The sequence below is a fragment of the Salvelinus fontinalis genome, chromosome 21 (assembly GCF_029448725.1).
Source record: "Salvelinus fontinalis isolate EN_2023a chromosome 21, ASM2944872v1, whole genome shotgun sequence".
Classification (NCBI taxonomy): domain Eukaryota; kingdom Metazoa; phylum Chordata; class Actinopteri; order Salmoniformes; family Salmonidae; genus Salvelinus; species Salvelinus fontinalis.
This window is the reverse complement of record NC_074685.1, coordinates 6,467,123-6,493,476: the sequence shown is the minus strand read 5'-3', so window position 1 is coordinate 6,493,476 and position 26,354 is coordinate 6,467,123. Positions and strand designations below refer to the sequence as shown.

At 46.7% G+C, this 26,354-nt stretch overlaps 1 protein-coding gene across 1 annotated transcript in view; it reads right to left on the bottom strand.

Annotated features, from left to right (window-relative positions):
• Positions 1–1,431: 1,431 nt before the first annotated feature.
• LOC129819138 (versican core protein-like) overlaps positions 1,432–26,354 on the bottom strand; it is a 49,776-nt gene continuing 24,853 nt past the window's right edge. The window contains exons 7-17 of the mRNA XM_055875699.1: positions 17,815–19,068; positions 15,117–15,295; positions 12,776–14,977; positions 12,283–12,562; positions 10,899–11,012; positions 10,700–10,813; positions 8,185–8,343; positions 7,376–7,458; positions 5,236–5,380; positions 4,478–4,660; positions 1,432–4,371 (exon numbers count right to left, since the gene is read on the bottom strand). Coding sequence (XP_055731674.1) covers positions 4,241–4,371; positions 4,478–4,660; positions 5,236–5,380; positions 7,376–7,458; positions 8,185–8,343; positions 10,700–10,813; positions 10,899–11,012; positions 12,283–12,562; positions 12,776–14,977; positions 15,117–15,295; positions 17,815–19,068 — 4,844 coding nt within the window. The 3' untranslated portion in view covers positions 1,432–4,240. The remainder of the gene's footprint in view (positions 4,372–4,477; positions 4,661–5,235; positions 5,381–7,375; positions 7,459–8,184; positions 8,344–10,699; positions 10,814–10,898; positions 11,013–12,282; positions 12,563–12,775; positions 14,978–15,116; positions 15,296–17,814; positions 19,069–26,354) is intronic.

The following is a 26,354-nucleotide window of genomic DNA, read 5'->3' as shown; positions in this document are numbered from 1 at the left end:
TAGTCTGGCCCAGGAGTGTGAAGGTCAACGGAAAAGCTCTGGAGCAACGAACCGCCCTTGCTGTCTCTGCCTGGCCGGTTCCCCTCTCTCCACTGGGATTCTCTGCCTCTAACCCTATTACAGGGGCTGAGTCACTGGCTTACTGGTGCTCTTTCATGCCGTCCCTAGGAGGGGTGCGTCACTTGAGTGCGTTGAGTCATTGACGTGATCTTCCTGTCTGGGTTGTGATGATAGGGGTAGAGGATATAGTAGGAGGATATAGTTGGTGGATAGGGGTAGAGGATATAGTGTGATGATAGGGGTAGAGGATATAGTAGGAGGATAGGGGTAGAGGATACAGTTGGACTATAGTGGTAGACGATATAGTAAGAGGATACTGGTAGAGGATATAGTGGGATGATAGGGGTAGAGGATATAGTATAAGGATATGGGTAGAGGATATAGTAGTAGGATAGTGGTAGAGGATTTGGTAAGAGGATAGGGGTAGGGGATATAGTAGGAGGATAGGGGGATAGGATATAGTAGGAGGATTGGGGTAGAGGATTGCGTAGGAGGATAGCGGTAGAGGATAGCGATAGAGAATTTAGTAGGAGGATAGGGTTAGGGGATATAGTAGGAGGATAGGGTTAGGGGATATAGTAGGAGGATAGGGTTAGGGGATATAGTAGGAGGATAGGGTTAGGGGATATAGTAGGAGGATAGGGTTAGGGGATATAGTAGGAGGATAGGGTTAGGGGATATAGTAGGAGGATAGGGTTAGGGGATATAGTAGGAGGATAGGGTTAGGGGATATAGTAGGAGGATAGGGTTAGGGGATATAGTAGGAGGATAGGGGTACCAACACACACATTCAGGCCCTCAGTAATGTACGTGTTTCCAAACGTGGGGGACGTTTGCATAAGTGTTTTCCTGCCAGTTTGAGGAATTACAGAAGTATACAGGTGTCTTTTCGTGGTATTCCTGTTCTGTTCCTTGATCTTGTTACTGAAAAATTTCTTTCAAAGTAGCAGATTGTTTTAGAAGCTGGATGACGTCATGAGGGTGGTTGGTTTGCTGGCGGCGTTTCATATTTTCATGCTGGTTTCCAGAGCAAAGGGCTATTTTCATGTCCCCCACCCAGCCTTCAGCTGTTGCCAGGACATACAGCAGGGCTGGACTGACAGACAGACAGGAAAGATAGACTCATTCACTCACTTCAGTCACTTATTTGTTCATTCACATTATGAGAGTATATCATCACTCTTTAAGCATTATACATTAGAATGTATCCCCTCTCTAAAATAAAGTACAGTGTCTCCCTCTGTTGGTAATCAATACTTATTGCAGGTAAAGACAATATTTGTATAATTTTCAACACGCTCCAGTGCATGTAATGACTAATCTTCTGCATTGAGATATGAAGCGAGAGAACATTGATACACAAGGATGAAATCCGTTATAATATTTTTATTGCACACACAGCAGAAGTTGCGATGGAGCAGAGGATGGTGTATAGGTACATTATTAGTGGGTCTTTGGCGACATACACAACATAAACATAAACATAAAAACAGAAAAGGATTCTCTGATAAATCACATTCCCACTGCCTCCTCCGATACAGTATCCCCAACACTCTCTGGGTAGAAACAGACATGGATGATAAAACAGAGCAAACAGAATGTATGAAAGCAGTAAACAAAGAAGACAAATGCAGCAGAATCCTCTAACTGAGGAACAGCGATATTAGCCGATAAACGTTCAATACAGTCTCCTCTTTGTACTGTTGTTCATGCTTAATCAGGAGCAATTGATTTATACAGATATTTTACAGACGATAGTAACAGGATATACTGAAAAGTATTTGAGCTATTTTTTGGGGACCAATAATGTTCCTTACGTAAAAAGAAATAATTTGTATTTCTAAAAGGTCATAGTTCAAGTGTCTTTGAGGTTGTGTTACTCTGCTTAGATGTGCCTGGATAGGTATTTTACGTATCAGCCAACAAATTCATATGTTACAGCAATCTGGCGCCTAACGGCACAGTCAATGATCTGGCACGCATCCATTGGTTGATGCATGCATTGTCTGAGCAGGGGAACACCTGAATGTTTCTCAAAGTTGGTTCTGTTGAGAGCAGTTTGGGGTGATTCTCGGGTACAGGTCAACCCCCTGCCCAGCACGGTAACAGCTCAGATATCTGGATTGTTTAACTTTACTAAACAGGTCGTGTGCAACATAAAGAACTGAAAGGAGACATAATGTAAGGTTAGGGTCTTTCTCTGCAACGTACAACAAGACAGATTTCTGTAAGCAGCAAAAGAAGTCATTGTTGTAAAAATCCCTTCAGTTCTCATGACCTTTAACAGTATCACAGTCCATTCAATGGTGTAACATATACAATAAATTAAATGGATATGTCTTCATATATAACTTTTATCCTCTATCTTATGAGTCAGGTCTCTAGCCACAGCACACATTCACCCACATACCTGACATTCATTATACTCTATATTTTCCCTCTTTATCATTGTATACATACTGTTTGTATAAGAATACTTTTTTTGTAAACACTCCCTTTTAAAAACATTATCTTTAAGATGAAGGTATTACTGATGTTTTTTAATACGCAGGAGGTGACTGTCACAGATATCAGTTCTATGCTCCATATGTTAACAGTCACTTGTCATGAACAATGATTGCACTTCATAGTGACTTTTTAATTGACCAAAGATGGTGATAAACATGTGGCTCCTTTTTTATTTATTTTTTTACATAAAATGAATTCACATTACATACTGCCTTGTCTGTATGCACAATATTGAATCAAGTCTACACTGAGTATACAAAACACTAAGAACACCTGCTCTTTCCATGACATAGACTGACCAGGTAAATCCAGGTGAAAGCTATGGTCCCTTATTGATGTCACCTGTTAAATCCCCTTAAATCAGTGTAGATGAAGGGGAGAAGGTTAAAGAAGGATTTTTAAGCCTTGAGGCATGGATTGTGTATGTGTGTCATTCAGTGGATGAATGGGCAAGACAAAAGATTTAAGTGCCTTTGAACAGGGTATGGTAGTAGGAGCACTGGTTTGTGTCAAGAACTTCAACGCTGCTGGGTTTTTAACACTCAACAGTTTTCCGTATTTATCAATAATGGTCCACCACCCAAAGGACATTAGCCAACTTGACACAACTGTGGGAAGCATTGGAGTCAACATGGACCAGCATGGAACGCTTTCAACACCTTGTAGAGTCCATGCCCAGATTAATTGAAGCTGTTCTGAAGGGGGGGGGGGGTTGTATATGAGAACAATCAACTTCTATCTTCCATTCTGTGAGCAGAAAATATGGAATGATTCATATATACCTTCATAAATTGCTGATGTGATTATGTGAATGCTCATTATTCCAAATAAGAAACTAGGGTCTCTTTCACTGGAATAATTGCAAACTTGTCACCAGGGCACAGGCAGACATTCTAGTAGTGAGATAATGATATATTTTATATGTCTTTTCAGTGGATTATTTATCAGGATAAAGTGGACATTTTCAGAAAGCATTGGATTGAGATGTGTCCCTCTTGAGCAGGCATAGAAAAGCTCTCCTGTTCTAGAGATGGACCCTGTTGCTGTGTTAACCATTAAGGCACTGTGTGTTGTTGTAGGAAGAATCAGACGTGATCTGGGGTGGATTTCACTAAGCAAGATCAAGATCAAGTTAGCCAACTAACTTCAAAAATATTCTGAAACTTAATTTGTCCTAGTTGAATTTGAAATGGACTCAATACTCTATGTAACAATGTTTATTAAACCTGTGTTATATCAGAGTTGATCAGAGTTAGCTGGCTGATTATGATTATGCCTTGTGAAATACCACATGGCCCTATCCAGAGCCATAGCTATACATATTTATAAATAGTTCTGAATGTATGTCAATGGGTCTGGCCCTAGCTAGCCCCTTGGATCCGATCTGACTTGGTCTGGGATTAGTACATTACTCACAATTCCAGAAATCCCAGTTGGAAGAGTCTTGGAATCAGGAGGGAATAAGCAGGAAATTCAGAATCCTCCAACCAGGATTTCTGGAAAACTTTGGAATTTTGGGAAAGTTCCTGGAATTTTGCAACCTTATCTGCACTTTTAAGGACTGACCAGAGATCAGATTAGTGTTGATGTCTCATCTCTCTCTGGCTCTGTTGCTGCTGGTTACGGCTGCCCTGACGTTGCTGGTTGTATTCTTCTGTTGGTCTTGGTTGTTTTAATTGTTGTATTGTTGGTTTCGATAGTTGTATTGGTGCTGGTTTTGATTGTTGTGATTGTTCTGTTTCTGGTTATGTTTGTGATTATCGGTACGTTGCCTAGAAACGAAAGCCTTCTGGTAGGTAGCGGCTGAAAAAACAAAAACAGAGATCGTTAATGTCGTTGCATCAAGGCCCTGATTAGTTGGTAGTCAGTTCCGGTTGTCATTGAGACAGCGGAAATGGAAGGTACTCACGGCTCATACAGGTGATCTTGGGGCTGTCCCATTGGCCATTGTCACGGCAGCGGATGGTAGGGACATGTCTCTGTATGAAGCCGTTTTTACAGTGGTAACGAACCAGAGTGTTGATCTCATAACGAGGCTTCATAGAACCAAACACACAGGCATCTTTCACTAATGGGGGCTGGCTGCAAGAGACTGGAGGGAGGAGAGAGGACAGGGTTAAGGTGTGTGTGTGTGTGTGTGTGTGTGTGTGTGTGTGTGTGTGTGTGTGTGTGTGTGTGTGTGTGAGTGTGAGAGGGCATGTCTGAGTAGCCATTTGATTAGCTGTTCAGGAGTCTTATGGCTTGGGGGTAGAAGCTGTTTAGAAGCCTCTTGGACCTAGACTTGGTGCTCTGGTACCGCTTGCCGTGCGGTAGCAGAGAGAACAGTCTATACTAGGGTGCCTGGAGTCTTTGACAATTTTTAGGGCCTTCCTCTGACACCGCCTGGTATAGCGGTCCTGGATGGCAGGAAGCTTTGCCCCGAAGATGTACTGGGCCGTACGCACTACCCTCTGTCGTGCCTTGCGGTCGGAGGCCGAGCAGTTGCCATACCAGGCAGTGATGCAACCAGTCAGGATGCTCTCGATGGAGCAGCTGTAAAACCTTTTGAGGATCTGAGGACCCATGCCAATTCTCTTCAACGTTTTTCAACGAGAAAAATTGAAATTTGGTTTACTTTCTGAATTGACTGGAATTGAACTGGAATTTCCCCATTTGTGTTTGTGTTACCTGTGCCCTTCTTGCAGGTGAAGGTGAGGTGGTAGTTGCAGGGTACATCGTTCCACTGTCCTCCCTCATGCCAGATCATCACCACACAGTCCTCTCCAGACTGGAAGAAACTGTCTGGCTGGTTGGGACGCCAGTGCTCATATTGCTGCAAACAAACAATCACACACTTTCATCATCCCAAAAGTTTAGACCTTTTTACTACAGTCATATTCATTAGCAGCTCCACAGTTACCCTGATAGCTCACACAGCCCTTACTGTATAAGATCATCATTCACAGTATACCTGACCTATAAGGTAGTCACTGTATAACACAGGGAGGAATCTCATTGTAACTTCTTTACCTATCTCATTCATCACTAGCCACTATAGGAACCAGATGCCAGTACTTTTTAACAAGCCTATTGGTTTATAAACAAGTTTCCTTTGTTAACCCTGCTTTTCTGTAAGCTGTCAGAAGCTTTACTTACAAACAGCCTCTAGAGGAAAGAACCCAGTGGAGACTCCTACTGTGACAGAATAGTGCTGAGGTGGAGTTAGCATGTGGCTGTATTACACAAAGAGGTCACACGGGGGCGCTATTGCTCCATCTCAGTGAGCCAGACCTGTAATCTCTACTGTGAAACTGAACCAGATGTTTAGCTAACCACGGACCACCAGCACCACCCTCTGGCATTGGGACAGGGGGAATTCTGCCCAATTTTCCCCGCCTCCCCCTTCTCTTCTTTAGGATTTTTTTGTTGCAGTGTCCCTGGTCCAAACGGCTACAGCTATGCATCAATGCATGTTAACTCAAACACACACATGTACACTTAGAACTGAACAAGGTTGTGTCTTGCAGTACTGAGCGATAACGCCGTTAAAAAACAACATTGTTTCAACAGTATCATCTGTGTCTCTCTCTTGTGTGCGTAGCAAACACACACACACACAAACACACACACACACTGTCCTTACTCCATATCTCAGCTCATACTTCATACAGAGAAAACAGCTAGACATTCTCTGCGTAGTATGTGTGTGTGTGTGTGTGTTTGTGTCTTAAAACCATTTGTAACACCCATATCATATCACATCATATCATACACTACATGGCCAAAACTATGTGGACACCTGCTCGTCGAACGTCTCATTCCAAAATCATGGGCATTAATATGGAGTTGGTCCCCCCTTTGCTGCTATAACAGCCTCCACTCTTCTGGGAAGGCTTTCCACTAGATGTTGGAATATTGCTGTGGGTACTTCCTTCCATTCAGCCACAAGAGCATTAATGAGGTCGGGCACTGATGTTGGTCGATTAGGCCGTCGGCGTTCCAATTCATCCCAAAGGTGTTCGATAGTGTTGAGGTTAGAGCTCTGTGCAAGCCAGTCAAGTTCTTCCACAAACTGTTGCTACAAAGTTGGAAGCACCTAGCCCGAACCATGAAACACAGCCCCAGACCATTATTCCTCCTCCACCAAACTTTACAGTTGGCACTCTGCATTCGGGCAGGTAACTTTCTCCTGGAATCCGCCAAACCCAGATTCGTCCGTCGGACTGTCAGATGGTGAAGCGTGATTCCACTGCTCCAGAGTCCAATGGCGACCTTTACACCACTCCAGCCAACGCTTGGCATTGCACATGGTGATCTTAGGCTTGTGTGTGGCTGCTCGGCCATGGCAACCCATTTCATGAAGCTCCCAACGAACAGTTATTGTGCTGACGTTGCTTCCAAAGGCAGTTTGGAACTCGGTAGTGAGTGTTGCAACCGAGGACAGACAATTTTTACACGCTACGCGTTTCAACTCTCGGTAGTCCCGTTCTGTCAGCTTGTGTGGCCAACCACTTTGCGACGTTTCCACTTCACATTAACAGCACTTACAGTTGTCCAGAGCAGCTCTAGCAGGGCAGAAATTTGATGAACTGACTCGTTGGAAAGGTGGCATCCTATGACGGTGCCACACTGAAAGTTACTGAGCTCTTCAGTACGGGCCATTCTATTGCCAATGTTTGTCTATGTAGATTGCATGGCTGTGTGCTGGATGTTATTCACCTGTCAGCAACGGGTGTGGCTGATATAGCCGAATCCACTCATCTGAAGGGGTGTCCACATACTTTTGACCATGTAGTGAATCTTATCAGGGGATTTTCTCCTGTTTTACCATGACGCTGCCGTCTGTCCAGCGGAAGTCTCTCTCAAACATCTTGTCGTTCAGACCGATCCACTGGTAGTCATGGCCCAGACCTGGGGGTGAGAGACAACAGTTAGGACTGCATCTGTCTAACTCTACAACAGCAAATCACAAATACATTTTAAGATGTGTGAATCACCAGCTTCCTGTTCCCAAAGGCTGCTTTCTAAGCCCCAAAACACTGCCGATCTCTCCTTCTTTCCCCCTTTCTGGTTGAATCAACGTTGTTTACACGTCATTTCAACCAAAGATTTTATGTGATGATGTTGAATCCATGTGGAAAACTGATTAGATATTTTTGTCACCCAACTTTTAAAACCAATGACATGGTGAAATGTGTTGATTTTACGCTGAATTCACGTTACCTGACAACTCCAAATGTAAATAAAAACTAGACGTTGAGCTGACGTTTGTGCCCAGTGGGTAGTTTGCGGTGTGTGTATGAATGATACAGACCAAATCAGAGGGGATACTTACTGTACAGTAAGTAAGCAGCCCTAGGGTATGACCTGAGTCCCCCCTACTCTGAACTGTCCCCAATAAACTAGTTAGGAAAACTGTTGTCATGTTGTTACCACAGCCTGAGCTGCATGTTGCACAAACATCAGTCTTTTACAGTTTGTTGTGCAGACTCATCAAAACAGTTTCATTATGGAGTCCTGAGTGATACATATGACACACAATATCTCTACGCTCCATACTCTCTACCGTCTGACCTCTCACCCTAACCTGGACCTGTTACCTGTGACTAATGACAACCTAAGGGAGGTGGGACTTACGGTTGACATACAGCTGCTCCTCCTGTGACAGGACACTGGCTAGGTGGGCTCCTTGGACACGACACTCTCTCTCGGCAGCATCCCATGTCCGACGGTGGGTGATGTACTTATAACAATGGCTCTCGAACTTCTGCCAGCCATACTCACACACCTCCGTGTCTGTGGGAGAGAGAGGAATCAATGATTAACAGATGAATCAATGGCTAACAATATCCACAGAGATGAAACAAATTGCACCAAATTAGAGGAGAAGAGAGAGAAACAGAGTGAGAGCGTTAGAGAGAGAAACTAAAACGAAGGGTGGACTGTAAAAGAGAAAGAGCTCCAGCTGGTTTAAAAAGGTCCCTGACTGAATGAGCTCACAGACTCACAGTTTGAGCTCATTATCCGCTTTGGAAACCCTCACAAGTTCCCCTGTTCTCTAGGCCAAACACACACACACCCTCACATGCATTCACCCACATTGATCCACCTGTGTAAGTGGAGAATAGCAGAGCATGTATTACATCATTAAGGGACTGTAGCTCCATACTGAACCCTCTTTGTAGTTTTGGGACTTTGCAAGATTTGTGTATGTTAGTGGGTCCACAATGCTATGTCAGAAAACCGTGATCCGGCATGCTGCTGGCTTGGATGAGCTGTTGTCATAGAATTAGAATTCTGAATAGTTGTTTAGAGTAGTTCCATTCTTCTTGAAGTTTATTCTGAGTGTTCTACTGTAGAATGTTGAATGGGTTCAATATGTTATGAAAAGCAACACATCATGTGTTGACATAATTTAATGATGAGACACTTGATACGACGAATGCCAATCTGCAAATGTAACGGTTGTCGTCTGGAGGAGAAGAAGAGGACCAAGGTGCAGCGTGGTAAGTGTCCATCACGTTTATTATTATTATTATTAAACATAAACTGAACACTAAGAAATACAAAACAATAAAGGTGAACATAAACAAAACCGAAACAGTTCTATCTGGTGCAGACACACGAAGACTGAAGACAACCACCCACAACACCCAACACAAAACAGGCTACCTAAATATGGTTCCCAATCAGAGACAATGACTAACACCTGTCTCTGATTGAGAACCATATCAGGCCAAACACAGAAATAGAAAAACATAGATAAACAAACATAGACTGCCCACCCCAACTCACGCCCTGACCATACTAAATAAAGACAAAACAAAGGAAATAAAGGTCAGAACGTGACAGCAAAAATCCCTTCTCGGGTCTGTTTTGCGTGTTTCCCGTGGGTCTTGTTGCTAAGTTCGTTTCAAGGCAAATGACCAGTGTTATTCATATCGTACAGGCTGAACGGGCAGGTGTTTGTTACATCATCATTTATAATGTCTAGAGAAACATGCAAACATTATAAAGGGTTAAAGCAAGACTGGTAGACTGAGCATGTCTGTGATGTGTGTCAGGTGGGGGGTTATGGGCCGGCAGGTGGCCAAGCGGTTAGAGCACTGGGCCAGTAACCGAAAGGTTGACCAGTTGAAATCCCTGAGCCAACAAGGTGAAAAATCTGTATTTCTGCCCGTGAGCAAGGCAGGTAACGCCCTCTCAGATTCAGAGGGGATGGGTTAAATAAAGGAGGAAGTTTCAGTTGGACCTTGAGTGCAATTGACAATGAAATGACTTTTAATCAAGGCCTCAGGGTGCGTCTATCATCAGCGAGCTTCAGATCAGCTTTATTAACTTATCATACCCCTGTCACTGGCTACACACACACACACAGATGCTCACACACACACACGCTTACATACACACATGCTCACACACACACACACACACAAACACAAACATACACAAACTTGTCAACGATCAGCGCTGTATTGGATAAAGAGTTGGTTTGGTCCATGCCAGTGGTTAGTACCGCCTGCATTGATCCAGTTCACCACAGCTGCAACATCTTTCTAATAAAATAATGGACTGATTCTGTCCTTGCTCTCTCTCCTCTGGCCCACTAGCATCAGAACACAGCTGTGTCTCTCCAGGTGTGGCTGTCAGTGTGTTTGTTTAGCATGATATTTTTGTATGTACTGTTACAGATACAGTACGAGGGTGAATGCACATGTTATTGGGTGTATGCATGTATGTACAGTATATGTGCTGAGTAAAAGTAACAGTACTGGGGATGGAGCTGGAACTAATCTAGTGTGCAGCCAACGCCCAGCATTAGGGGATATCCAGGGAGCATAGACATGACTCACTGTGTGTGTGTGTGTGTGTGTGTGTGTGTGTGTGTGTGTGTGTGTGTGTGTATGTGTGTGAATGTGCCTGTGTGTGTGATGCACCCTATACACAGCTGTAGTCAACCTTGGACAATGGTGTTCTCAGCCTGATCCAGAGAATGGAGTCTGTTTACTGACTAAATACGACCAAGAGCTGGCAGTTCCACGAGAACCATTTACCACTTTTGGACAGAACTGTGAGTTGTCTTGAAAGGCTGCCTCTTTTTGTAAAAGCTTTGATTAGGGTTTTAAAGCAGCTGCACTGGTGTGTGTGTTACCTTGTTCACAGAGCTGTCCTGTGTAGCTGGGTAGACACACACAGCTGAAGGAGTTGACTCCGTCCATACAGGTGGCTCCATTAGCACACGGGTTGGATTGGCACTCATCAACATCTACACAAATGACATAGAATATAATATAACTGTGTGTGTGTGTGTGTGTTTGTGTGTGTGTGTGTGTGTGTGTGTGTGCGTGTACCTGTCTCGCAACGCTGTCCGGTGTATCCAGGTGCACACACACAGATGCTTTCGTTGCCTCTCTGGTAGCAAGATGCTTTGTTCAGACACACATTTATCGTGCACTGCCGCAGAGCTGAGACAGACACACACATATCATCATCATCACAACAGTTATCATTAGCATCATCGCAAAGTTAACATCGTCATCGCTACCATTGTCATCATCATCAGCATCATCATCATCATTGTCATCAAGAACATTATTATCATCATCATCAATAACATTATCATCATCATCATCATCATCATCATCATCATCATCATCAATAACATTATTATTATCATCAAGAACATTATTATCATCATCAATAACATTATTATTATCATCAAGAACATTATCATCATCATCATCAATAACATTATCATCATCATCATCATCATCAATAACATTATTATTATCATCAAGAACATTATTATCATCATCAATAACGTTATTATCATCAAGAACATTATTATCATCATTAATAACATTATTATCATCATCAATAACATTATCATCATCAATAACATTATTATCATCATCAATAACATTATTATCATCATTAATAACATTATTATCATCATCAAGAACATTATTATCATCATTAATAACATTATTATCATCATCAATAACATTATTATCATCATCAATAACATTATTATCATCAAGAACATTATTATCATCATTAATAACATTATTATCATCATCAAGAACATTATTATCATCATTAATAACATTATTATCATCATCAATAACATTATTATCATCATCAATAACATTATCATCATCATCAATATCATTATTATCATCATCAATAACATTATTATCATCATTAATAACATTATCATCATCAATAACATTATCATCATCATCAATATCATTATTATCATCATTAATAACATTAGTATTATCATCAAGAACATTATTATCATCATCAAAAACATTATTACCATCAATAACAGTATCATCATCATCATCATCAATAACATTATTATCATCAAGAACATTATCATCATCATCAATAACATTATTATCATCATTAATAACATTATTATCATCATCAATAATATTATTATCATCATTAATAGCATTATCATCAATAACATTATTATCATCATCAATAATATTATTATCATCATTAATAGCATTATTATCATCAATAACATTATTATCATCATCAATAACATTATTATCATCATCAATAACATTATTATCATCATCAATAACATTATTATCATCATCAATAACATTATTATCATCATCAATAACATTATTATCATCAACATTCAACAACAACTAATGGCCATGATGACGTCATACACCCATCGTTAAACATTGAATAGGCTCTGAGATTTACACCTACGTCTAACATCGACGGTCTGGGCCTCGATGTAGTAGTCAGTTCCTGTTTCAGGCTGATAGGTGGATTGGGGTTCCTCAGGAACAGGGGGACTGGCCTCCAGCAGAGGAGAACCATTCACATGGTCATAATCCACAAACTCCTCCCCGTCAGGCAGGAGGGTCTGGGTGGTCAGGGCCCAGTCAGGGATGGGGCGGGAGGGGCGGGCAGGAGGTGGAGTGGAGGGGTGGGTTGGAAATGAAGTGGAGGGGCGGGCAGGAGGTGGAGTGGAGGGGTGGGTGGGAAATGAAGTGGAGGGGTGGGCAGGAGGTGGAGTGGAGGGGAGGGTGGGAGATGAAGTGGAGGGGTGGGCAGGAGGTGGAGTGGAGGGGCGGGTGGGAGGTGGAGTGGAGGGGCGGGCGGGAGGTGGAGTGGAGGGGAGGGTGGGAGATGAAGTGGAGGGGTGGGCAGGAGGTGGAGTGGAGGGGAGGGTGGGAGATGAAGTGGAGGGGTGGGCAGGAGGTGGAGTGGAGGGGCGGGTGGGAGGTGGAGTGGAGGGGTGTGCAGAAGATGGAGTGGAGGGGCGGGTGGGAGGTGGAGTGGAGGAGTGTGCAGGAGGTGGAGTGGAGGAGTGGGTGGGAGGTGGAGTGGAGGGGTGTGCAGGAGGTGGAGTGGAGGGGCGGGTGGGAGGTGGAGTGGAGGGGTGTGCAGGGGGTGTGTGTGTCAGGTTCAAGTGCTGTGTGGTCTTCTGATCTGTGGTAGAGAGGCTGGTTTGCTCCTGGTGGTGGGTGGTGGGGAATCTAGGGTGAGAGGGTTGTTTGGTTTGCTCTTTAGTGTGTGTGGGGTGATCTCTATCGTGTGTTGGATGCTGGGTGGTTTGTGTAGTGGGGTATTTGGTATGATCCTTAGTGTGTGTGGGGTGATCTCTATCGTGTGTTGGATGCTGGGTGGTTTGTGTAGTGGGGTATTTGGTATGATCCTTAGTGTATGTGGAGTGATCCCTATCGTGTGTTGGATGCTGGGTGGTTTGTGTAGTGGGGTATTTGGTATGATCCTTAGTGTATGTGGAGTGATCCCTATCGTCTGTTGGATGCTGGGTGGTTTGTGTAGTGGGGTATTTGGTATGATCCTTAGTGTATGTGGAGTGATCCCTATCGTCTGTTGGATGCTGGGTGGTTTGTGTAGTGGGGTATTTGGTATGATCCTTAGTGTATGTGGAGTGATCCCTATCGTCTGTTGGATGCTGGGTGGTTTGGTCCTTCCCATGTGTAGGTGGGTATCTGGTCTGATCCTTAGTATGAGTCGAGAGATCTTTATCCTGCGTGGTAGGCTGGAGGGGGTAGTCTGTGTGCTGTGTAGAAGAGTCTATGTGATGTGCAGTGCGGTCTCCTACTGTCCCTCCTGCCTGGGCTGGTCTGGCTCCTGGTCTGGCTCCCGGTTCGGGTGTAACAGTCACCTGTCCCTCCACCCCAGGCCCCACCAGGGGAGCCTCAATGGCTCCAGGGCTGCCAGGGCTGGTGAATCTGGGGTCTTCAGGTGGGTACACATCCTGGGCCGAGCCTTCCTCTTCTGTCGACGTAGACCCCTCAAAGTCTCCTACCTCGGTCTGTAAGGGAGTTTGTGTGTCGTTGGTGTAAGTGTAGTGTGTGTGAGATGAAGCGTGTGTGACGCTCTCTGCCCCTCCAATCTCTGTCTCGTCCGTGACCACACCTGGTTGGCTATCTAAGGCTGGGGTGGGCCGGGTAGCATCTGCTGAGCCCTCCTGGGTAAGGCCGCCCGACCACTCCATGTCCTCATAGGGAAAGATGCCATCTGGGGAAGTATCGGGGGAACCAGGGGATGAGGCTGAGACTGGGGAAGAGACAGGGAAAGAGACTGGGGAAGAGACTGAGGAAGAGCCTGGGGAAGAGACTGGGGAAGAGACTGAGGAAGAGACTGAGGAAGAGACTGAGGAAGAGACTGGGGAAGAGACTGAGGAAGAGACTGAGGAAGAGACTGGGGAAGAGACTGAGGAAGAGACTGAGGAAGAGACTGGGGAAGAAACTGGGGAGGAGACTGGGGAAGAGACTGGGGAAGAGACTGGGGAAGAGACTGGGGAAGAGACTGGGGAAGAGACTGGGGAAGAGACCGGGGAAGAGACCAGGGAAGAGACTGGGGAAGAGACCGGGGAAGAGACCGGGGAAGAGACTGGGGAAGAGACCGGGGAAGAGACTGGGGATGTGTGTAGGGAAGAAGGGGTTGTTTCTTTGGAGCTCTCTGTCTTTCCTCCTGTCTGTGTCCTCTCTCTGTCTGTATATCGGTCTGTGACTGAAGTTGTGTGTCTGTCTGTGTCTCTGTATGTGTCTGTGTCTCTGTCTGTGTCTCTGTCTGTGTCTCTGTCTGTATCGCTGTCTGTGTCAGAAGTTGTGTGTCTGTCTGTATCTCTGTCTGTGTCTGAAGTTGTGTGACTGTCTGTGTCTCTGTATGTGTCTCTGTCTGTGTCTCTGTCTCTGTCTGTAGTTGTGTCTCTGTCTGTGTCTCTGTCTGTGTCTCTGTCTGTAGTAGTGGACTCTCTGGTCTCTCCAGTATGAATGGTTCCATAGTCAAAGGGAGTGAGGCTCTTCTCCTCCTCGTCATGATCCAGCTCTTCTCCCAGTTCACTGTGGACTGGTGTGGCCGTCTCAAACTGGTCTCCTCTCGCCTCCTGCTCCTTCTCCGGCAGCTCTGGCTCCAGAGTCACCTAAATGAATGAATTAATTTTCATTTTCCGGTTGTGTTACTTTATGCAACCCATCCTGACTTTGCTTTTCTACTTCCATTGTCCTTGAAAGAGAGGCTGAATATATCTCACAAATCCAGACAACCACAGTAAATCTGACCTGGTGTTTCCCGTTGATGAAGCTGAGTGTTGGGGGGAGAGTGATGGGATGGATACTGTCAGAGTCCTCGCTGCCCTGGATGGCCTCAGTCTGGATGAATGGGAAGGCTGGGATGAGAGGGGACTGGAAATCTCCATTACCCCCTAGAGGCTGGCCAAGGATCTGCAGGATGTGGTCCACTGGAAACACAGGAGCAACACAGGGAGAAGTCAGAGAGTGTGTGTGTGTGGGTTGGTTCTATCCTAGTGGGGACCCACAAGGATAGTAAAACAATAACAATTCTCCCTTGTGGACATTTCCCATGATGTTGATGATGATGTGCTTTCTTGCATGGTGGTGGTGGGGGGGGGGGGGGGGGGTCTGATTCCAGAAGCTGCTCATTTGACTGCTACATAAAATACCAGCCCCTCGTAGCACGCTTGGACAGCCTCTGATATACTGTGATACTTGTATTTGGCAGTCTCAGCCACATTCATAGGCTTGCAGTACGTGGCCTCCAGACCTAAGCAAAGCAGTTGGCTAGGTACTGCTCTGTTTCAGCTGTTAGAGGCAGCTTAGCTGTTTGGAGAAGAATGAGGTTTCTTTATCTTTCAGTGTCCATGTATACCTTTTGAAATCTACATTGTGGATCCAAAAAAGTGTGTGTGTGTGTGTGTGTGTGTGTGTGTGCGTGCGTGCGTGCGTGCATACGTTCGTTCGTGCGTGCGTGCATTCGTGCGTGCGTTCGTGCGTGCGTGTGTGCATCAGGACTTGCAGATCCTGCAGATTAAGGTCTACCAGAAACACCATGGGGAATCCCTCATGCACATTGCTGATAAATTATAATTGTTTCAGCATTGCAATACCATCCACAAAGAGTGGGTCGATCCGAGCCAGACGTATTACTGGAACAAGGCAGGTTTGTGTGTCTTCATTAGGTCTTTATGGTACACATGGAACATATATCGTGGGAACGGGTGCAAGGGGGAAGCACATATGGACAGGCAGCACTAAACCTGAGGTTAGTTATATCTCTGGGGACAAATAAAAACCGTGACAAAATGGTATAAATAAATCATTTTAATCTGTGTGTGTGTTTGTGTGCGTGTGCATGTGTGTGTGTGTATGTATATATATCCGGCCTAGCTGTTAAGAGCGTTGGGCCAGTAAACTAAAGGTCATTGGTTCAAATCCCTGAGCCGACTGGGTGAAAAATCTGTCGACATGCCCTTGAGCTCCTGTAAGTCCCTCTGCATAAGAGCATCTAATAAATTACTTAAATGTGTGTGTGTGCATGCGTCAGACTTACCCATCTTAATAAAACCCACTCCCAACCTAAAGAGGTGTCCAATTGTGACCCTGAATCAAAAAGATCTACTATATGTGAAACAGGATGTGTGACCCATAATACTATATATTTCAATTTCTCAATTTCCTCTCATGTAGAAACAGTGGGACTATAACCCACTTAATAACTGAGCTCTTATTGAGTTACTGGGTGAAATGTTACCTAGCTTACTGGATCCAATATACAATATGCCCCTTTAATAATAAACAATAGCCATTCATAAATGTTATACCTTGGATGGGGGTAGGGGAGCAGGGTCGACTCACGCACATCAAAGGGGAAAGGGGGAGAGGCACGGGGACAGGGAGTTAGGGGGGATGAAGGTTGGAGAAGGAGGGAGTAATTAGTTGACAATGATTACATCGCTGATTGATCTAAAAGAGGCTCTGCCATTTGACCTCCGGGTTGTGTGTGTTCCAAGTTTAAGTTTCAAGTTTTATTGGTCGTAATGTACATGATACACATGGTATACACCATCCAACGAAATGTGTGTGTGTGTGTGTGTGTGTGTGTGTGTGTGTGTGTGTGTGCATGTCTTTCTCTCTTTTTCGCTCTCTCTGGAGGACCAAGTTAAGACCAACTGATTCTGTTTGTGCAGAATGTGATGTGTTTGCATGTAAACTGGTGTTGCTTGTAAATGGACAGGGGTGATAATGATACAACTTCTCTATCAAAACAAGACTTAAAACACCTAGAAAGCATCCAGAGCTCAACCTCGTCAAGCCACACATTTGCTCAAGGCATGACTGCAAGCACTCACACACACACGCAGCTAAATGAGGTCAGCCCTGAATCTAAAAATGCTCCCACAGATCCGGAAGTCCTACAGCAGCCAAGGCTTCCTGACATGACAGATCTCAGAGACCCCTCGTAAATGTGTCTTGTGTGGTAATCTGGAGATATGAATATATTATGGAGATGTATCAGGTCAGTTTAGGTCACAGTTGTCCAGCAGTAGCCTGGTAAGAGTGGTCACTGTCTCCTTCCTGTCCATGGCACACACACGCTTTAACAGTGTGTCCTGTATACTCTCTTTCCATGCGATCTCTCTATTCTGTCTGCCTACAGAGCATCAATAGAAGCAGGCCACTGTGGGTACAGCGAGTACAGAGTCCTTCAGCACACAGTCACCCACAGAGACTCAGAATATTAGAGTACACAACAGAAGTTATTAAAGTCACTTCACAACAAGAGGGCTGAGACACTGCATAGTTTGGTGATACAATCATGAGGAAAATCCCTCTAAACACAGGTGTTACAGTGCGTCTACTTAGCAGTCCTGAGATAAGAGTTAGGTTGGTTGTGAAGTACATTAAACAATATTGTGTTTATCTCCACACCATGTTACTAGAGTCAACAGTAAACTCTCACCTGTTTGGTTCTTGTCATGCACGTTGACAATGATGAGGTGGAAGGGTGGTTTGGTGGGAGATGCCTCATGAGGGATCTCCACGCTGTATGATTGGTCCACGCTGTATGATTCCGTGGCTCCTGGTATGCTATGGGTTGTTGTTCTAGAGCTCTGGCCCTCCTCCTCCTTGTAGACCACAGCAGGCTTCTGTCCTGTCACTCTGTCCCAGCCTGGTTGGCCCTGCTCTGGGGTGACCGACCCTGGACGTCCTGGGTAACCTGGTTGTCCTGGGCGTGAAGGGTCTGATCCCATCCCTGTCCCGGCCATGAAGCCCTGTGTAGAAATCACTACTACCCTGTCCTTCCCCTCACTTCCCCCATCACTACTGCTCCCCTCCCCACTCCCACTGCTCTCCCCTCTGCCTGAGCCTATCTGAGTCTCTCCCTCTCCCACCTGGTCTCCCCCCTGGTTGATGTCGAGGTGGGGGTGGATGGGCTGGGAGTGGGTGGTGGGGAGAGGGGGCAGCTGCATAGGGAACAGGGTATCACCCCAGCTTGGGACTGACTCTACCTTGGTCAGGTCTGGGCCAAAGTCATCCACGTCATACTCAGGGAACAGAGTGGTACCAACAGAGGAGTCTGTCTTTCTGCCTGTAGTTATGTCTTCTGTAGTTCTGTCTTTATCTATTGTCGTGTAGTCAGTGGTGTGATGTTTGTGTTTGGTGGTGTGTGTTCTGTCAGTAGCTGTGTGATGTCTGTCTGTGCCTGTATAAGCTGTCTCATGTAGTCCACCTGCATGCTGACTTCTGTCTCGCTCTGCTGTAGTCTGGTGTGGTCTGTCTGTGGGGTGAGGTTTCTCTGTAACTGTGTGAGTTGGGTCTGTAACTGTGAGGTCAGTTCTGGCTGTGTGAGTTCTGTCTGTAAATGTGTGGTCAGTTCTGGCTGTGTGAGTTGGGTTTGTAACTGTGTGGTCAGTTCTGGCTGTGTGAGTTGGGTCTGTAACGGTGTGGTCAGTTCTGGCTGAGTGAGTTCTGTCTGTAAATGTGTGGTCAGTTCTGGCTGTGTGAGTTGGGTTTGTAACTGTGAGGTCAGTTTTGGCTGTGTGAGTTGGGTCTGTAACTGTGTGGTCAGTTCTGGCTGAGTGAATACGGTCTGTAACTGTGTGGTCAGTTCTGCCTGTGTGGTAGATGGCATCAGGTTTGTCTGTAGCTGTGTCTGTCCTGCGAGCGTCTGTGGTCGTCACAGGTCCAGTAGTGGTGATCTCTGGTTCCTTCCCTGCAGAGACAGAGAGACGGGAGATGCTGAGCTGTGGTCACAACACCTTTAACAGGAACATATACCCCCACCTGAGATAACAGTCAAGGTACAGTAATGTTCCAGATGAACCATGGGGGTCAGATGAGGGTTAGATGGGGGTCAGATATCCAGATGAACCGTTGGCGTCAGATTGGGGTCAGATGTTCGATGCTGTGCCATAGTAAATAAAAAACGAACAAGAATCTGAACGTTAACAGAGAATGCTAAACATGGTGTTGTCAGAATCAGAACGCTGTCAGCTCACAGCAACAGGCTGTAAAAGGCAATCCAACTCAGAGAGTTTTATTTCTAAAGAGAGACGTCAGCCATCAAGAATAAACCAGTGGAAGTGTCAGTGCCAGTGGTGTCAGTCTGTCAGGATAATAACCCTCTCTCTCTAACTGCCAGGAGGTCTGTATTTTTAGACAGCATGGTGTCTGAACTGTGTTAAAACGTGCTGTTTTACAACAAATGTACACCTCCAACCCCCTTTTTCCCTTTGGAGATTCTTTGGCATAAACACACACACACACACACACACACACACACACACACACACACACACACACACACATGGGCAGCTGACACATGTTAACCTTATTGACACACGGTAATGTCATAATTATGTTTAATGTATATATTCCATTTCAGCACCCCACCTCCTCTCAAAATGTTGAGGCCATGTATAGATGAAGGAGCTGGGACCCCCCTTACCCCTTACCCCTTCTTGCTCCCTCTCTCTCTTCCCCAACCTTTCGTTTTCTCTTTCCCTGTCTCTCTCTCAGTCGTTCAATCCCTCTCTCCATCACTTTATTGTCCTCTCCACACCCACCTCCCTCTTTCTCTCTCTCTGTGTGAGTGTTGGGGGCGTTTATAGCTGGCATTACTCTGAGCAGAGACCCTCAGGGGAGTTAGTAAGCTTCTCACTCACACTGTGAGGGGACCAGCTCCTGCTTAGCTCCAGCCCAGGTCTGATGTCATGTGTTTGGCTGGGCCAGGCCATCTGGTTGGCTGGGCTGCAGTCTGTCCCCTGTCCCTATAGCCATGTCACGTCCACTGTGCATGAGGCAGCTCACATATACTGTACGTTCTGAGCTGTATAAATCACTACCACACTGTCAGAGACCTTACTGTTTCAGGTGGGAATTATGTCATGGATTTCATTTTCTGGTATTTTAGAAGCCAGTAGATTGCAACAGAATATTTTGTTCCTGGAAAAAGAAGGTTGCAAGTGCGTAAATCTATTCTGATGATGATGATGATCATGATGATGATAATGATACTCCTGGGCAAGTAAGACTTGCCTGCTCGCTCTCCTACTCAGTATCTCTCTCTCCCTCCTCTTTTTCTTTCTCTCTCGTTACACTCTCTCTCTGGGAAGGGGCCAGCTGTAGTGCATTAGGGACCTGTCCTGTTTCTGTCTTAGAGAGCATGAGTTGGGTTTTCCCCTCGTAAAAAACACACAGCCCCAAATGTGAGGAACAGGAGAGAGATATAGTTAAACAGAGCCCTATTTCTCTGCAGAACTCATCCACCTTGCAACACCACACTATAAACTTGGGTTCCTAACTGTAACTGGGTCTCTGCTGCGACCCACCTACAGTTTTTAAAGTTTTCTAGTGACCCAACAAATCAGAGCCATGTTTCGAGCCAGGATCCACTCTTAAGCCCTGACCCTTAAAGAATTGGCCTTAATGTAGTGGCGATCCTCCTCCTCTCCATCTTCGGAAAAGGAGGAGTATTGAGGGAACCAAGGCGCAGCGAAGTTTGAACACATATTTATTAACAAGACGAAAAACGAACACGAACTACACTTGAAATGATACAAAATAACAAACGACGTAGACTGACCTAAACATGAGAACTTACATAGACACGAAGAACGCACGAATAGAAAACAGACTACATAAACCGAAACAGTCCCGTGTGGTACGAAATAACATACAGACACGGAAGACAATCACCCACAACGAACACTGTGACAACGCCTACCTAAATATGACTCTTAATTAGAGGAACGCCAAACACCTGCCTCTAATTAAGAGCCATACCAGGCAACCCAAAACCAACACAGAAACAGAAAACATAGAATGCCCACCCAACCTCACGTCCTGACCAACTAACACACATAACAACTAACATAAATAGGTCAGGAACGTGACATTACCCCCCCCATAAGGTGCGAACTCCGGGCGCACCAGCACAAAGTCTAGGGGAGGGTCTGGGTGGGCATCTAACCACGGTGGTGGCTCAGGCTCCGGGCGAGGTCCCCACCCCACCATAATCCATCCTAGCTTCCTCCCTCTAAGAATGTCCACCCTCCTTTTACCCCCACAAAATCCTCTTAATAACATCACTGATAGGGACAGCACCGGGACAGAGAGATAGATCAAGACAGAGGGATAGATAAGAATATAGAGGTAGATCAAGATAGAGAGGGAGATACTGATAGAGGGGCAACTCCGGACTGAAAGGCAGCTCCGGACAGAGAGACAGCTCCGGACTGATGGGCAGTTCTGGGTATCTAGCCGTTTAAGGCTGAAGGGCAGCTCATGGCTGACTGACGAAACTGGACGCTCATGGCGGGCTGACGGCTCTCGACGCTCATGGCGGGCTGACGGCTCTCGACGCTCATGGCGGGCTGGCGGCTCTCGACGCTCATGGCGGGCTGGCGGCTCTCGACGCTCATGGCGGGCTGGCGGCTCTCGACGCTCATGGCGGGCTGGCGGCTCTCGACGCTCATGGCGGGCTGGCGGCTCTGGCTGCTCATGGCTCGCTGGCGGCTCTGGCAGATCCTGTCTGGTTGGCGGCTCTGGCAGATCCTGTCTGGTTGGCGGCTCTGGCAGATCCTGTCTGGCTGGCGGCTCTGGCAGATCCTGTCTGGCAGGCGGCTCTAGCGGCTCCTGTCTGGCGGGCGGCTCTAGCGGCTCCTGTCTGGCGGACGGCTCTGTAGGCTCATGGCAGACGGGCGGCTTTGCAGGCTCATGGCAGACGGGCGGCTTTGCAGGCTCATGGCAGACGGATGGCTCAGACGGCGCTGGGGAGACGGATGGCTCAGATGGCGCTGGGGAGACGGATGGCTCAGATGGCGCTGGGGAGACGGATGGCTCAGATGGCGCTGGGGAGACGGATGGCTCTGGCCGGATACGGCGCACTGTAGATCTGGTGCGTGGTGCCGGAACTGGAGGCACCGGGCTAAGGATAAGCACCTTCCTACTAGTGCGGGGAGCAGGGACAGGGCACACTGTATTCTCAAAGCCCACTCTATACCTGATGCGAGGTACCGGCACTGGTGACACCGGGCTGAGGACAAGCACATCAGGATTAGTAGGGGGAGAATATACAGTGTGTTCAGGGCTCTGGAGACGCACAGGAGGCTTTGTGCGTGGTGCCGGAACTGGAGGCACCGAACTGGATACACGCACTACAGAGAGAGTGCGTGGAGGAGGAACTGGGCTCAGGAGACGCACTGATAGCCTAGTGCGTAGTGTAGGCACTGTAGGTACTAGGCTGGGGCGGGGAGGTGGTGCCGGAAATACCGGACCGTGGAGGCTTACTGGCACTCTTGAGCATTGAGCCTTCCCAACCTTACCTGGTTGAATACTCCCGGTTGCCCGACCAGTGCGGGGAGGTGGAATAACCCGCACCGGGCTATGTAGGCGAACCGGGGAAACCATGCGTAAGGCAGGTGCCATGTATGCCGGCCCGAGGAGACGCACTGGAGACCAGACGCGTTGAGCCGGCCTCATGACACCTGGCTCAATACCCAATCTAGCCCTACCAGTGCGGGGAGGTGGAATAACCCGCACTGGGCTATGCACTCGTACAGGAGACACCGTGCGCTCTACTGCGTAACACGGCGCCTGCCCGTACTCCCGCTCTCCACGGTAAGCCTGGGAAGTGGGCGCAGGTCTCCTACCTGCCCTTGGCCCACTACCTCCTAGCCCCCCCCCAAGACATTTTTGGGAGTTACTTATGGGCTTTTTGGGCTTCCGTGCCAGACGCGTTCCCTCATAGCTCCGGTTCCTCTCTCCGGTAGCCTCTGCTCTCCTCAGTGCCTCCAGCTGTTCCCATGGGAGGCGATCCCTACCAGCCAGGATCTCCTCCCAAGTGTAGCAACCCTTTCCGTCCAATATCTCGTCCCAAGTCCATTCCTCCTTCTTTTCCTGTCCCTTCCTCCGTTTACTCCGCTGCTTGGCTCTGGTATGGTGGGTGATTCTGTAGTGGCGATCCTCCTCCTCTCCATCTTCGGAAAAGGAGGAGTATTGAGGGAACCAAGGCGCAGCGAAGTTTGAACACATATTTATTAACAAGACAAAAAACGAACACGAACTACACTTGAAATGATACAAAATAACAAACGACGTAGACTGACCTAAACATGAGAACTTACATAGACACGAAGAACGCACGAATAGAAAACAGACTACATAAACCGAAACAGTCCCGTGTGGTACGAAATAACATACAGACACGGAAGACAATCACCCACAACGAACACTGTGACAACGCCTACCTAAATATGACTCTTAATTAGAGGAACGCCAAACACCTGCCTCTAATTAAGAGCCATACCAGGCAACCCAAAACCAACACAGAAACAGAAAACATAGAATGCCCACCCAACCTCACGTCCTGACCAACTAACACACATAACAACTAACATAAATAGGTCAGGAACGTGACACTTAACCAACCATGTTGGAGACATTGGGCTAAATCAGCCATGGAGTTGGAGACTGTAAGGTAGGGAGAGGGTTGAAGAGGTAGGGGAGGTTGGAGACTGCAATATGGCAGGGAAGCAGGGACAAGAAGGGGAGGTTGGAGACTTGGAGACTGCAGTAAGGCAGAATAATGGGAGGTAGGAGACTGCAGACAACAGCAAGGCAATAAGAAGAAGGAGATGTTGCAAACTGCAGATAAGGTAGAGAGAGGATGGAGAGATTGGAGACTGCAGTAAGGTAGAGAGAGGATGAGAGGTTGGAGACTGCGCTAAGGTAGAGAGAGGATGTAGAGGTTGGAGAATGCAGTAAGGTAGAGAGAGGATAAAGAGAGGTTGAAGACTATAGTAAGGTAGAGAGAGGATGGAGAGGTTGGTGACTGCAGTAAGGTAGAGAGAGGATGGAGAGGTTGGAGACTACAGTAAGGTAGACAGAGGATGGAGAGGTTGGTGACTGCAGTAAGGTAGAGAGAGGATGGAGAGGTTGGAGACTACAGTAAGGTAGACAGAGGATGGAGAGGTTGGTGACTGCAGTAAGGTAGAGAGAGGATGGAGAGGTTGGTGACTGCAGTAAGGTAGACAGAGGATGGAGAGGTTGGTGACTGCAGTAAGGTAGACAGAGGATGGAGAGGTTGGAGACTGCAGTAATGTAGAGAGAAGATGGAGAGGTTGGAGACTGCAGTAAGGTAGAGAGAGGATAAAGAGAGGTTGAAGACTATAGTAAGGTAGAGAGAGGATGGAGAGGTTGGTGACTGCAGTAAGGTAGACAGAGGATGGAGAGGTTGGTGACTGCAGTAAGGTAGAGAGAGGATGGAGAGGTTGGTGACTGCAGTAAGGTAGAGAGGATGGAGAGGTTGGAGACTGCTGTAATGTAGAGAGAGAGGATGGAGAGGTTGGAGACTGCAGTAAGGTAGAGAGAGGATGGAGAGGTTGGTGACTGCAGTAAAGTAGAGAGAGGATGGAGAGGTTGGACACTGCAGTAAGGTAGAGAGAGGATGGAGAGGTTGGTGACTGCAGTAAGGTAGAGAGAGGATGGAGAGGTTGGAGACTGCAGTAAGGTAGAGAGAGGATGGAGAGGTTGGAGACTGTAGTAATGTAGAGAGAGAGGATGGAGAGGTTGGTGACTGCAGTAAGGTAGAGAGAGGATGGAGAGGTTGGAGACTGCAGTAATGTAGAGAGAGGATGGAGAGGTTGGAGACTGCAGTAAGGTAGAGAGAGAGGATGGAGAGGTTGGAGACTGCAGTAAGGTAGAGAGGATGGAGAGGTTGGAGACTGCAGTAATGTAGAGAGAGAGGATGGAGAGGTTGGAGACTGCAGTAAGGTAGAGGGAGGATGGAGAGGTTGGAGACTGCAGTAATGTAGAGAGAGAGGATGGAGAGGTTGGAGACTGCAGTAAGGTAGAGAGAGGATGGAGAGGTTGGAGACTGCAGTAATGTAGAGAGAGGATGGAGAGGTTGGAGACTGCAGTAAGGTAGAGAGAGGATGGAGAGGTTGGAGACTGCAGTAAGGTAGAGAGAGGATGGAGAGGTTGGTGACTGCAGTAAGGTAGACAGAGGATGGAGAGGTTGGAGACTGCAGTAATGTAGAGAGAGAGGATGGAGAGGTTGGTGACTGCAGTAAGGTAGAGAGGATGGAGAGGTTGGAGACTGCTGTAATGTAGAGAGAGGATGGAGAGGTTGGAGACTGCAGTAATGTAGAGAGAGGATAGAGAGGTTGGAGACTGCAGTAATGTAGAGAGAGAGGATAGAGAGGTTGGTGACTGCAGTAAGGTAGACAGAGGATGGAGAGGTTGGAGACTGCAGTAAGGTAGAGAGGATGGAGAGGTTGGTGACTGCTGTAATGTAGAGAGAGGATGGAGAGGTTGGTGACTGCAGTAAGGTAGACAGAGGATGGAGAGGTTGGTGACTGCAGTAAGGTAGAGAGAGGATGGAGAGGTTGGAGACTGCAGTAATGTAGAGAGAGAGGATGGAGAGGTTGGTGACTGCAGTAAGGTAGACAGAGGATGGAGAGGTTGGAGACTGCAGTAAGGTAGAGAGGATGGAGAGGTTGGTGACTGCAGTAAGGTAGAGAGGATGGAGAGGTTGGTGACTGCAGTAAGGTAGAGAGAGGATGGAGAGATTGGAGACTACAGTAAGGTAGACAGAGGATGGAGAGGTTGGTGACTGCAGTAAGGTAGACAGAGGATGGAGAGGTTGGAGACTGCAGTGAGGTAGAGAGAGGATGGAGAGGTTGGTGACTGCAGTAAGGTAGAGAGAGGATGAAGAGATTGGAGACTACAGTAAGGTAGAGAGAGAGGATGGAGAGATTGGAGACTGCAGTAAGGGAGAGAGAGGATGGAGAGGTTGGAGACTGCAGTAAGGTAGACAGAGGATGGAGAGGTTGGAGACTGCAGTAAGGTAGACAGAGGATGGAGAGATTGGAGACTACAGTAAGGTAGAGAGAGGATGGAGAGATTGTAGACTGCAGTAAGGTAGAGAGAGGATGGAGAGGTTGGAGACTGCAGTAAGGTAGAGAGAGGATGGAGAGGTTGGAGACTGCAGTAAGG